The sequence below is a fragment of the Sitophilus oryzae genome, unplaced genomic scaffold (assembly GCF_002938485.1).
Source record: "Sitophilus oryzae breed Bouriz unplaced genomic scaffold, Soryzae_2.0 scaffold_404_pilon_pilon, whole genome shotgun sequence".
Classification (NCBI taxonomy): Eukaryota; Metazoa; Arthropoda; class Insecta; order Coleoptera; family Curculionidae; genus Sitophilus; species Sitophilus oryzae.
In genome coordinates, this window is record NW_022146979.1 from 114,988 (window position 1) to 129,090 (window position 14,103).

Here is a 14,103-nt window from a genome sequence, read left to right on the forward strand (position 1 = left end):
TCCTAGTGCCATCTATCTACTACTTTCTTAACGAACATTTTGTGTATTTCGCCAATATTCCGCTAGAGTGCTAATGCCAAATGAGAATCCATAAAGAGGTACTTTTATTTCAAATTTTCTAGTTATATTATAAACTTATGCGTATTTATATTATATCTCTCGTATTCCTCAATTTGTTCTTAATATATTGATATATAACACATCAGGATCGTTATTGCCACAAAAGTGTAATTTGAAGGAGAGACTTGGACTTCATGACCTTCCTTATTAGAATAGGCCACCAAGAATTTTATATAACTTTTAAACGTTCTAAGTTTTATATTGAAGCATATTGAATCATTTAGACTACTTATTTAGCTATAAAGTTACTGCTATTTAATATTTGTATTTGTACATTAAATTATTATTTTTTTATTTTTTATAATTTTTGTTGGTTATAATTGTAGTTAAATTAATAAAGAGTAGGATTGTTTCTTTTCTTATGTTTTTCTATAAATACGTTATAAAATGTATATAATTTATATATAGCTTGGAAAGATATAATATAATTAGTCATAGTTGTTTTATTATGTTTGACCAAAGTATTTTTAGTTATACTTTCATCAAGAAATATGGTTGGTCAGAAGAGTCATAAGAAGATAAAGAAACCCTTACAAACAACTTTGGGTAAAGCATCAAAACCCCCAGATCAAAATGATTTTTCCCACTTACGTAAACCAATTGAAACTAGTGTAAATAGCATAACACAAGTTGTCTCTTTATTAGAGAATGCTACAGCTGAGGTAAATATGGTGTTTCTATAATCTCATTTAATTCTCATACTTTAACTAATTTTATCATAATTTTAGGTCAAAAACTTTGTGATGTATGAGTGTGATATTATGTACGAATGTAGAACATGCCGAACCATATTTAGAAGTATAGCCAATTTTATATTACATAAAAGAAATTTCTGCAAGGACTTATTCAATCCTCTTGTTTATAGAAATAATAATATTAATACATACCAGGTAATGCTAACTAGGAGTTTTATTTAATTTACTAAAGTTGTCATTTTAAAATAGGAAAAAATCCAATGCAATAATGAAGAAACCATTCCTAGTACAAAAGAAACTCAGCCCTCGTTAGAAAAAATTGTAGATAAACTTCGTAAAAGGGATCAGCTAAGACAAGAAGCAAACAAAATTTTTGTAGCCGATTTAACTAATGATCCTGATAGTGGAAAAATCAAAAATATGGATGACCGAGAAGTAATAGGTTCAAATCTTAATGATATTATTTTGGAAAAAATTGATACCAACAATTCTGGAGTATTTCAAACAGTTTTAAGGAGATCTAGTGACTCTGACATAAGCGACAAGGATAAAGTAGAAAGCATTAAAACTGAAGTAAGAAGTTAAAAGTTTTAGAGGATATAATATAAAACATGGCTTATTTTTAGATAATGGAAAACCATAAAATTATAGAGAATGATGTTCCAATGTTAAATTCCAAAGGATATGTGTGTGGAGTAACCAATTGTAAGGGGGATCAAATTGAAATTTATCCTAATTATACACTCAATTGTGAACAATGCACTCAAAAGTTTTCCACGCACAAGTCTCTGACTAATCATATAAAAGTAAACAACTGACACATGAACAATGTAGTCAGTGTTTATATAAACGTTGCTTTTGTAGAGTGTTCATAATCCAAGTAGACTGGTCTATCTGTGTCCTTTGTGTAAAGACGGATTCGCAAACCCGTGGTGCGTCTACCGACATTTATCCAAGGTTCATCGAACTAGCAATAAGCAAATTAGGCGCATGCGCGATCAAATTAACAACAGTTTCATTAGTAGGGGTGAAATGGAATCAATTTACAAGAAGAAATCTGTTGAAAGTAGCGGGGAAAGCGTGAACAGCGAGAATCAGGTATATAATTATATGAGAATATACAGGGTGGCGGCCCAGCGTTACGAAAAAGCTATGTCAAGTATCTGGTTTTAGATTTTTACAAAATGTGTACATTTTAAAAATATTTTTGTGATATACATGGGGTTCCAATATTTCGTGGAATCAAAATAAGTTTATTGGACACAATTTACATCTATACCAAATTGCTTTGTTTGTTCTAACGAACAGACAAAGCTTTAAAAACAACAATCAAACTCTAAAAAAATAATCACACTTTTTTAGATATTTTAAGAACCGCTATTCCGATTTAAATGAAATTTTGGGTGTTTATATTTTGATAAGTGCTTTAACATTTGACTTTTACAGAAATCAATAAAACGTACGGGAAGGGTGAAAATTTCCCCCACCCCTATATGAATTTTAGTATAAATATATTCCAACTCAACCGACGATAGATTTTTTTTCGTAAGATGGTCCTTCTAGTATTTACGACGTTTTTTGTCTCTTGTGAAAAAACGCCATCACGTATACTTTTTGAGGAAAAATGTTATCTATTTTTCTGAAGTTGACTTCCAAAAAATGTTTTTTGTCACATATCAAGCTATGGAGGCGCATATTAATTTATTAGAAATTACAACAATATATATTACATTTACAACAATAAGAATTAAACAAAGTTCACCTTCAGATCTTAGTCTAACGTCAACTTGTTCTAGTTTAGTTGTGGAAATAATTTGTTTATAAAAATATATTCTATTTACCTAATATATTGAGTGATTTATTTTAATGATAAATCTTAAAATTCTTGTTCTTGACAGTATAACAAATTATATTTCACAATAAGCTTCATAAAAAGCTTAAAAAAATAATAAATTTTAAATTATTTACCATTTGGGTTTATTTTTGATTGATGCCCTCTAACGGACAAACGAAGGATTTTTATATAAAGGTAAATTATGTACAATTAACTTTTGATTTAAAAAATAGGTAGTTGTTTTATGGCTATGGAATATTGGAACTCCCTGTATATTTTGTAAGTGAGCTTTAGAAAAATACATTTTCCAAAATTGTTTTTCAAAAACTATACGATGTGGCGTTTTTTTATGAAGAGAAAAATGTAGTAAATACTAGAGGGGCCATTTTACGAAAAGAAAAGTGTCGTGAGTGGAGCTGGAAAATATTTATACTAAAATTTATGTAGGGTTGCGGGTAGTTTTCCCTTTTCCTTACGTTTATTTGATTTTTGCAGAAGTCCAATGTTAAAGCACTTAGCAAAACATAGACACATAAAATCTCATTCAAATCGGAATAACGGTTCTTAAAATATCTGAAAAAATGTGTTTATTTTTTTTCAAGTTTGATGCCCTCTAGCGGATAAACGGAGCATGTTTTGTATAGGGGAAAATTGTGTATTGCATAGTAGTTATATGTTCACGGAATATTGGGGATACCCTGTATTTATCAATACTAGACAGAAATGAATATTAACTTCTTATTCCAAAAATATGTCAAAATAAATGTCATTCTAGACTGAATGTCAATTTCATTGTATCGGGTGGTACATCGTCGTTGGAAACAGGGAATCCCCAAGAACGGTAAACTAATAGGATTGCTCATCCTCATAAGACGTACGTTCGCCTCTTCCCGCGCTTCAGCTGACAGTTGTGACGTCATTGTAGCCCTTGTCAAAGCTTTCGTGGCCTTGTCATGATAGTGTGTATTATTAGTTGCCTATGGTAAACTTATAAAAGTAACAGCTGAGAAATTTTGAGTTAATTATTTTGTCAATTTTAAATGTGAAAAAGGTGTCTTTAAAGTTTTTAGAGCTATAGAGTGTATAAATACGTTCATTTTGTGTTGTGGATTGTGACAAAGTGCATACTAAGTGCCCACGATTTTGTTTATTAATTATTTTAAAGCAAAATATGGAAGTACTCTAAAAAGAATGCTTGCAAAAGGTGATGCTGGGAACTGCTGTTCTTAAAAATGCATTATCCGAGTATTTAATACGATTTATACAGTTAATTTTCTATACTGCATACATATAAGGTGTTTAAGTAAATAAACTAAATAATGAATGTTTTGCATTCGGTAACCAATAATGCACATGTGTGTATTATTGGTTGCCGGATAAGGACTAATAACCATGACAAGGGCTACAATGACGTCACAAAGCGAGTAGTTTTCGCATGCACCTGGCGGACACTTTTGGCTGAATGAGCAGTCCTATTAGGTTAACTGTTCTTGGGGAATCCCGTGCAAATTTTGAACTGTCCAGATATTGGCTCCCCTATTGATTTTATAGCGAAGTCGTAAATAGATTTTTTAAAAGGTCTATGTTTGGAAACACACATGCCAAATTTAAACAATTTTGGACAAGCCAATTTTAAGTACCTAATTTGAGAAAAATTTAATCGATTTTTAAATTAAAACTGAATAGGTAACAATCAAACACCAGTCAAAAACCGACATTCCTTGAGTTGTCAAGGTCATTTTCAAACGTAACTTAATTTTAATAAAATTGTAATATTCAGTACTAGTAATAATTTATTGTTATACACATAAAGAAAAAGTGAGCATGATAAAATACGCGGGAAATAGCTAGACTAATAATGCCTAAATATTAAAATAAGCCCTGAATATTAAAATTTTATTAAAATAAGTAATTTATACTTTACACAATGACAAACTTATAGTTTGTAAACCTAAGGTGTCAGTTTTTGACTTGTGTGTGATTGTTACTGGAGATGGGAATTCTAGTTCCTTGGGAGGAACTAGTTCCTTGGGAGGAACTAGTTCCTTAGTTCTAGTTCGTCCAGAGGAATAGTTCCTTGAACTAGGTCTTTAGTTCATAATAGTTTCCGACTAACATTGACATCCCCGTTGCCTGCTAATGGGTTTCATTGCCAGTCAGAACTCTTCTCAGTAGGATCTGTATAATTTTTATAATGTACGAAACATAACGAGACGTGTAATTGTGTATGTTAAAAACATATAGGTAAGTTTTAATGCAGATAAAAAAATTAAAAAAGAAATTCAAATCAGAGTTTAAAAAACTATATCACAAATCAATTGGAGCAAATATTACGAAAATTTTATGAAAAATTGCATTTTTTCCTCACTTCAAGCTTTTTGTTTTTGTCTAAAAACTTCCTTCTGTAAGATATTTCTTAATTTTAGGGACCTAAAGTGAAACATTCCCATAAAATATTTAAAGAACAAACTAAAAATCAAAAACAGTATCCACGACAATTTCCTGTGGTAATTACGCCGGCTGTGGCAATAGACAAGGCCGAATCCATCGTCGTCGCCTTGTATTATATATCGGATCTGCCGACTGAATAGATTCCCGTGAACTAGTCTTTTATTTCGTTCCTCTAGGTCCGGATCCAATAACATACGGCTGACACTCCTCACGCCAAACCAAACCAAACCGAATCAAACGCGCTGGGCGATCCGTACGTAAACTAGTCTTTTATTTAGTTCCTTTAGGTCCGGATCCGATAACATACGGCTGGCACACCCCACTCCTGCCTAGCATCGGGCTACGCGCGCTGGCCGATCCGTCCCCGTTGCATATTATTATATTATATCGGTCACAGTCTCGATCCCGGAATAGGTTCTGAGGAACTAGTTCTTTGAGAAACCAAGAACTAGTTTCTTTCATTCCGGGGCCGGAATAGTTCATTGGAACTAGTTCGTTCAGGAACTATATACACACCTCTAATTGTTATCTGTTCGGTTTTAATTTAAAAATAGATGCAATCTTTCTTAAATTACTCAAAATCGGCTGGTCCAAAATTGTTCGAATTTGGCATGTGTATTTACCACATACATAAACCTTTAAAGCGACTTCGCTGTAAAATCAATAGGGGAGCCAATATTTAAACAGTTCAAAATTTGCATGGGATTTCCTATGTCTCCAACGACGATGCACCACCATATGTCAACTAAGTGAAACTAAATAAAATACACTATATTTCATAATATAAAAGAAGAAAAAGATTAAACGGCTCAGCCCTCAACAACTCGTAACCGTATACACCAGTGTACACCAGTGCAGACACGCACACTCACACAACCACACCTACACTAGTGTACACTGATGTAACTGCCTTCAGGCTTCATCAGTACGGTAAGGAATCAGGAAGCGATGAAACTGAAACGAGGCTGATCCGTTTAATCTTTTTCTTCTTCTTTATACATTTCCCTCACTATTTCTTTCTTGTTTCATAATATATACAGTGTGAGCCAAAATTTTATATTGTATTATTCTTCAACATTTCTAATGTAATTTTAAACCACAAAATTTTGTGGTTTAAACATTATTTTTAGATCCAAAATTAAGTGCTGGAAACACGAAAGAATTAAATCCAATACTGTTTTTATTATGTAAAATGCAGGGTTTGGTTTGGTCGTGATTAAAATAGCGGAGTAAAATACAATATTTAGTTGTGATTTACCTTGTATAAGTATATCAAATAAAGTAGTACATCAAATAACATTTTAAATTTTAGTAGGCTTTGACGTCGTCAAGTCTGTAAAATTCTTAGGGCTTGTTGTGGACAATTCTCTGAAATGGGACATACATATCGAAGCTTTGTCGAAGAAATTGAGCTCTGCCTGTTTTGCATTAAGGTCTGTTTCTAAGGAGCTTAACTTCTCAGTGGCTAGAACTGTTTATTATGCACTTTTTGAGTCGCACCTCAGGTATGCACTTCCATTCTGGGGTACGTGTTGAGCGACTCAATTTGACCGCATTTTCAGGCTCCAGATGAGAGCTGTTCGATATTCACTGGGACTAAACAGCAGAACTCATTGCCGGGACTTTTTTAAAAAATTAAAAATATGGACTCTTCCTTTCTTATTTATATTTGAATCCGTTTGCCTAATACGTAAACATGTATCAGCTTCTCAAGAAAGGCCATCTCACACTTATCCACTCAGGAACGCGGAGCAAGATCTTTATCTACCTACCCCACGCTCAGAGTTAGTTAAAAGTTCAATATTATACAACTCGAAAAAAATGCACAATCACCTGCCATTTGAAATCAAATCCCTAACATCATTTTTTTCATTTCGCAAAGCATTGAACGCTTATTTACTAGACAAGGCTTTCTACGCCTTGTGAAAAATGAATTATATTTTGAAAATCAAATTTGATCTTGTAAACACTGGTCTAATGTTTGCTATTGCTATATTTACTAATGACATCGAAATGAATTTATTTAGAGGTCATTGATATTTTACTATAAACTAGCTAAATATTTTTGAATATTATTTTTATTTTTTGTTCTTTGACATTATAAACATTTATAAATGTTTATTTTAACAATAATACTGATAATATTATTTGTATAATGTTTTGTATTATCTTTTGTTTGTTTGTTTGTGTACCTTGTTTTTTTTTACTTTGTTAGTTTACCTTTGTCTACAAATTGAAAAATTTTTTGACAATAAAGGCATTTATTTATTTATTTATGAATTTTGAAAAAGGAACTTTTAAAAGAACTGACAAATTTAGTTTATAAATATAGATATGTTTCAAAAACCACTCAGTATTAGGGTTACTAGATTGTCATAGCTAAATTCCGACAGGGCAAAAAAGCGATAGCAAAACAAACGGCGAGGCTCTAAAAAATACTCATCACCACTTCCTTCATAATTCCACATTTGCGGCAATAGTGTTTGGATACTAAATTAAAACTAATCATGGTCAAAACAAGACATGTTTTATTGACTCAAGCGCAAGCATAAACAAAGGTAGTTATATATTATTACCAAAATAATATAAATGAAGGCAAAACATTAAAAAATGTGGAATAATGATGGAATAATAAAAAATAATAATAAGTGTGTATTTTTTAATTTTGTGGACTCTCTACCATTTGATTTTACAGTGGCGTATTCAGGATTCATGCCTGGGGGGTCAATAACTCAATATCATATACCTAAATATATATTTTTTTACATTAACAAGTAAGTACTTACCTAATTACAGCTAGGTACTATATAGTAATTAGTAGGAATAAATAAATAAAACATATGTTTCTTAGGAAAATGGCTTAATAAGTAACATTACATCACAAAACAATAAAAAATAATTATTAACACAAAAATTAACCAAAAATTAAAGAAACAAATAACAAAAGAAGAAGAAACAAACAAAAGGCCAAGTGAATGCAGAAAAAGCACAGATACAAATAAAATTAAATAACAATATCCAGCTTTTTGGCTTTTACCAATAAAACGTTTACATGAATTTTTCTATCAATAAATTTCATAGACTTGGTTATCAAACAGTGTTCCCGTAGATTACCTAAATACCTACAACTTTTCTAAAAAAATAAAAATTAACACATTTTTTGAACACAATAAAATAATATTAACTAAACAAAACTAGAAAACGTCATTTTTACTGCATCACAAGCAAATAAAAATTAATACTTAGCCAAGAGTCATAATTCAGGATTTCGGGAAGAGTCTTAATTCAGTCATAATTCAGGATTCAGGACGGCTCTAGCATCATAGCAGTACAGCTGGTTCCAAAAAAAATGAATACGACTCTTTACACATTCTTTTCGAATATTTGAGCAGTGTATATTTATGTGTCAAGTATTTTGACATGTTAAGGTTATTGTGACATTGTATAAAACAACTTTGCTTTTGAGAAAGTGGCAAATACATTTTTTAGAACGTCAGCATGACATGAGTAGAGAAATGGGGGACAGGTATCATAGAATATACTGCCCGAAATAATAAAAATATGTTTTAAATCGTAGTCAATTTTATTGGAACCAGCCTTTGAATAAGAAGACTAAGGAAGAAGCATAATGCTATCCATGTATTCATGCATGGTGGGCGGAAAAGGCTCCATAAAAGCTCTCTAGGGTGGGGATCCTTGACAGTTCTGTTTGACGATTCATTTGACACATTTGAATTTGATTTGAAATTTTGTGGATTTGTCAGTCTTTATGGAGCTTATTTTATGTTATTTATTATTTATTCTACTACTGATAGTTGTATAAGGGTAGTAAATCTAGATGGAAATTGTGGCAGAACTTAAATTAACAGTGACACTATCGCGATTTATCGAAAAAGACTCTAAAATAGTTGGTTGTGTAGCGTGCGGTAGATCTCGGCAAAAAATTGAGTGAAATAATGGAACAACTTTTCGCTAGTAAGTGACTATATAATATACATACGTGTAGTAAACCGATTATTTATGAAATTCACTTAAATTAACTAAATTATATATTTTTCTTGCATTTTAGCTTTTATTTATTACTTGTCAAAGATTAGATGTCAAAGAATTTAGATACGTTAATTTGACTTACCTGCTTCAGTAGCGTATCGGATGTTTGTGTTAATAAATACTTATTATAACTTATCTATTTTTATTAGAATTATATATTTTTATAACAATTTTAATAACTACCAACATTTATTCACAACGTAAAATAAAACAACAAATTATTGAGTCTACCTCACGTCTACCCTACATCATAGTTTTACATTTTTTAAATAAAATTAGAACGACACTGATAAACCGGAATTTAAGTTGGCCATATTTGAGGCCCATCGCGGTGTACCTAAGATTTTTGATATGCTCCTTCCTTAGTCTTCTTATTCAAAGGAACCAGCTGTACCTTGCTACTCCCAAGGCGTTAAACGCTATATACGGGAGCTATTATTATTATAAAATTTCCTTTCAGGTGTTGCCATACTAACTAGTAAAGTGCAAAAAATTTTTACTAAAATAAATATGTTCAGAAATAGTTCTTTATCACATATTACCAGGGCATCGAGTGCAGAACTTGGGTAGTCTTCTGGTGCATAGTCTTCAAATATTCTATGCCAGAGCCAGTGGCGGATACAGAGGGAGGGCCCATGGGGCCCGGGCCCCCCCTAAAGTCTATGAATTGTGTAAAATATTAGGCTTTTGGGTTAAAAATGGCGCCCTAAAAAGCATATTCTACATTGCTTTTCATTTTGGGCCCCCCCTAAAATAAGTTCCTGCATCCGCCCCTGGCCGGAGCTTAAATTCAGCCGAAACTACAGAAAATGAAGAGTCGTTTTTATTAAAATCTAGCATATATTTTAGATTCGATACTTCATTATCGGATTTTTTATTTAAAGAGGGTATAAGAGAGTAATACTACGTGATCTAAAAAAGAAATAAAGATTGATAATCTGTAACAATCTTGAGCAGTTTCAGTTTTAAAATTCGGCCTGTTTTTTTGTCTACTGGTTATTCGGGGTTTTTTTATTTCCTGTCCAAACAATTCGTTCATGATTCTGTTTGCTTTTGTAAAAATATCTGCGAAGCTGGTATTGAAATTATTGTTTAAAATATAAATTGGACCGGCGCGCGTTGTGTCTGGAGGGGGCAATTGTCCCCTTTGCCCCCCCCTGGATACGCCACTGTATTTTATAATTTAATTGACGCTTTCCGGGATAGTATAATGATTTTATAACCCTACTCAGTATAGATATGACATCATGGTATTTTTGAAAATCTAAAACCAGAAACCGCTGATTTTTTTGGAATGCTGAGCCACTCTGTATGTATTTGTTTTATTAATCCTTTATCTCTTATCTAGTGGATTAACAACATAGAAGAAGACAACGCCTTTCAAATGTGTGCCGGTTGTGGTAAGCGGTTCGAGCGTAAGGCGGCTCTGCATTCCCACTCCAAGATGTGCGCCAAGCGATTGGAAGTTTGTAACAGTATCAACGAAAACGCCAAGAAGAAGGAAGAAGAAGAGAAGGCCAAGCAGGACAAACTGTCGAAGGAAAAAGAGTTATTAAGGGGAGCGTCGAAAAGAAAAGCGCAAAATATTTATTTGTACAGTCAGAAACCGAAAGATGCCTCGCCTGAAAAGGACCGTAACAAAGAAACACCACCTCCCATTTTAGTACCCGAGATTGATCTTGATGACCCTGTAGATAAGAAGTCACTAGATATCAAGATAGTAGAAAATAAAACCGAGGTTTGTGATAAATTAGGTACCCAGGTAGTTATTTCTGAGATAGACATTACCGAGAGTGATAGTAATGAAAGTAGTGAAAAATGCGCCGCAGAAAAAGAAATAAGCGATAGTGATTCGACTCTTTCTAAAATGTTTCAAGATAGTAGTCCTACAAAAAAAACTGATGACCTTTCTTTTGAATCTAAACAGTCGAGTAGCAAATCGTTAGGTAATAGTCCAAAATCAAAAAGTACCGAAGATCTTCTTTGCAGTAGTGTTAGTTTTGAAAGTTTTTGTCAAAAAGTAGTTGACGTTGACCTGACGGATACAGAGCAAGGTGACGTGAAAAAAAGAAAGCAACCTGAAACGGAGATTGTCATTGATGATGACGACGAAGATGTCATTTTTGTTGGCATCGAATCGTCTCCAAACGTGGTCTGTAGTCAAGTATCGAAGAAAATGAAGTTCTCGAACGATGCTGGCCCAGTACCGGAACGGAACAGCGATAATTTCGTTCTTTTGGCCGCTCCCTACATGGACCAACAAAGACTGATCTGTATGCCGTGCGTGGCTACGTTCCAAAATCTCGATCTGCTCATGTGGCACATGTCGGCGCATTTCTCCTGGTTCCGGTACCAATGCGCCAAATGCACGTTCGTCACATTCAACCATAACGACTGTCTCGTGCATCTGATTCAGGAACATAACCTTGTTGAACTGGAAGCTTCCACTTTCATTTTGCCACTGCCCAATTGGAAAACGTTGCTGATGTCTCACGACTTCCGGTCTTTGAAAGATAGTCAGAGTTTTGGCGGGAAACACACCAACGAGAACATAAACTTAGAAATTATCGAAGAATCCGAACCGGTCGATAACGAATCGGTGGCAAGTGACAGCCGTGACTCGGACGTTATTTTATTCGGGGAAGTACCCAAGATCGCGGAAGACCAACCTAAAGATGTGCCGGATATAAAAGAAGCGAGAAAATTACGCAGATGTACTATAGATTTGCACGACGGTAAATCCGGAAATGATTTCCAAATTTTGCCCGAACCCATCGAGCTACGCATGCCTGCTGATATTTCAGATGTCATTAAGACTCTAGATTCCGATGCGTCAAGCGATTCTGTCGAAAGAACCAGTCCCGTATCGGTGATTTGCGATGAGTCGAACGACGATTGGGTTCTGGTCCAGACCAGAACGAATGAGGATCAAGTTGACGATGAGCATGACGTCGACGATTCGAAAGTTTCGATTTCGAATGTGCGACCTTGTAGAACGCGAACCAAGGTTAAGAACAAAGACTTTGTCTATTACGATCAAGACATAAATAATGTACTGAAAATTAAGTGATTTTTGACGCGGTTTGTTGAAATGTTGACTGAAACGCTCAAATTTGTTATCGATTTAATTGTAGGAATATATTTAGATACAGGGTGTTCAAATTTTTTTCTGTTTTGTTGAAATTGATTTAAAATTAATATTTCTGTAAATAATATCCTATCTAGAAACTATGCGGAATAATATGCATGGAACATTTTTAGTAAAGTGTTTTATACAAAGATATTTAAACTCAAATATTTTTGGTTTTATACATTATAATATTATTCAGGGATCTAGTTCCTATGGATACATGATATATGAAAATAAAGACTTGTTTTTGATTTGCAGTATTAAGTTTCATCAACGGTCACTACATATTCGTAGGTACCAGAATTTTTTCTACTATGTTTTTAAATACAATATTTACCATTTTTTATACAAAATAAACAGTAAAAGAGTCTCAAAAATCATTTAATTTTATTTTGCCGTAGGTATGTACAGGAAGGGATTTATTTAAATTTTTTGTTTATATTTTTTTATATATTTAAAGTTTATTTTTGTTTAAATAGTCTACCATACAGACTACTTGAATAGAAGCAACTTTAGTATCAAAATAATTCATAAGTATTTTGTAATATCAGGCACTTTGGCTTGTAAAGTTATTGTGGCTTGTACAAAACTTTAAATTGCCAGGGGAATCAATCTTGTTTCTGCGGTTTGATGTAGCAGCTGTAAAATTTGTATTTATATTATAATTATTTTGTTATTTGTATATAATAAAATAATATATTTCTATTTGTAATTTTCTATTTATTTTGGTGTTTTTTTTTAATAATCCTCTAAATATTACTAGTCCAGGTTCATGATTATATCTATGAACAAATGACAGCTAAAGGCAAGAAAATATTATTTATTAATAAAGTATTTTCTAGTAAAAAAATAGATAATAGTGATTCTCAGATGATTTTTAATTTAAAATAGGCATTCCATTTAAATGAATATTCCCCGCGCCGTGATTTAAAATTTATCATATTGGCAAAACTTACCGATTACTTTTTCGCTATTGGTTGGTACCACTGCATTTAAATTCCCATCAAAAAAATCACTTTATATCCCTTCTTGTCACTCATGCTCATCGTACATCAAAATTCAGATTTATTTAGTGCGAAAGAGAGAGATATGAACATATTCTGACATTTGTTAAGTTGTCAAACGATAACCTATATTAACATAAGATTTGCCATGTCTCTTGTGAAAATAATTGTTTTGTTTCGTGAATTTCAGCAATTAATTTAGCCTATTTCGATATCTGATGGGGCTAAATGATATTTATAATAAAAATAATGCCGTGTACTAAGTAGTGATTATAAAGTGAGGAGTGCCCGCATCTTCTGTCTCTTGTACACACAGTTTATAAAACTTGTATAATGGCGTCTGAGAGCGAAGCTTCTTGCGAAGAAGATCCGAATTTTGCTGTTATTTGTGCATTTTTAGAGAAATTTGGGGAAACAATGGGAATAACAAATGTGGACTTTTTTGAATTACAGTCTATGTTGGAAAATACCCATGAAGGTAAACTATTTTTATAGTTTGAAATTTCTTAATCAGTCATCAAATACATACAATCAAGTTGTAATTATTTTGTTTAATTACTATGTTTTACTAGTCCATTTTTGAATCTTATTTTTTCTGTGTATTTTTGTAAGAAGTACTTAATGAAACTAATAATTTTACTTTTATCATTTGTAATTATGGAAATTTGTTTTGTTTTGTAAGTATGCTTAAATCTTATGTTGTAGGTACATTTGATCAAATATTGTAAATGTTTTCTACTATACAACAGTGGAATTATCTACTGATTTCAGTAAATGTTCAATATTTTGAATGTATGTAAATGCCAAAACCTAACCTCA

General features: G+C 32.5%; 2 protein-coding genes across 4 annotated transcripts in view; both read left to right on the plus strand.

Annotated features, from left to right (window-relative positions):
• The first annotated feature begins 24 nt into the window (after positions 1–24).
• LOC115885627 lies at positions 25–12,985 on the plus strand. 2 transcript variants are annotated; one of them, XM_030904594.1, is made up of 7 exons: positions 25–98; positions 592–782; positions 849–1,010; positions 1,065–1,388; positions 1,442–1,621; positions 1,680–1,913; positions 10,499–12,985. In XM_030904594.1, the coding sequence occupies exons 2-7, from the start codon at positions 612–614 to the stop codon at positions 12,218–12,220; spliced, it is 2,793 nt and encodes a 930-aa protein (XP_030760454.1). In that variant the 5' UTR covers positions 25–98; positions 592–611; the 3' UTR covers positions 12,221–12,985. The 2 variants fall into 2 exon arrangements, with proteins under 2 accessions (XP_030760454.1, XP_030760453.1); XM_030904593.1 differs by lacking the exon at positions 25–98 and adding an exon at positions 154–509.
• A 396-nt stretch (positions 12,986–13,381) lies between these two features.
• LOC115885635 (remodeling and spacing factor 1) overlaps positions 13,382–14,103 on the plus strand; it is a 53,029-nt gene continuing 52,307 nt past the window's right edge. For both annotated transcript variants that reach the window (XM_030904599.1, XM_030904600.1), the window contains exon 1: positions 13,382–13,762. In XM_030904599.1, the coding sequence (XP_030760459.1) occupies positions 13,618–13,762 (145 nt within the window). In that variant the 5' untranslated portion in view covers positions 13,382–13,617. The remainder of the gene's footprint in view (positions 13,763–14,103) is intronic.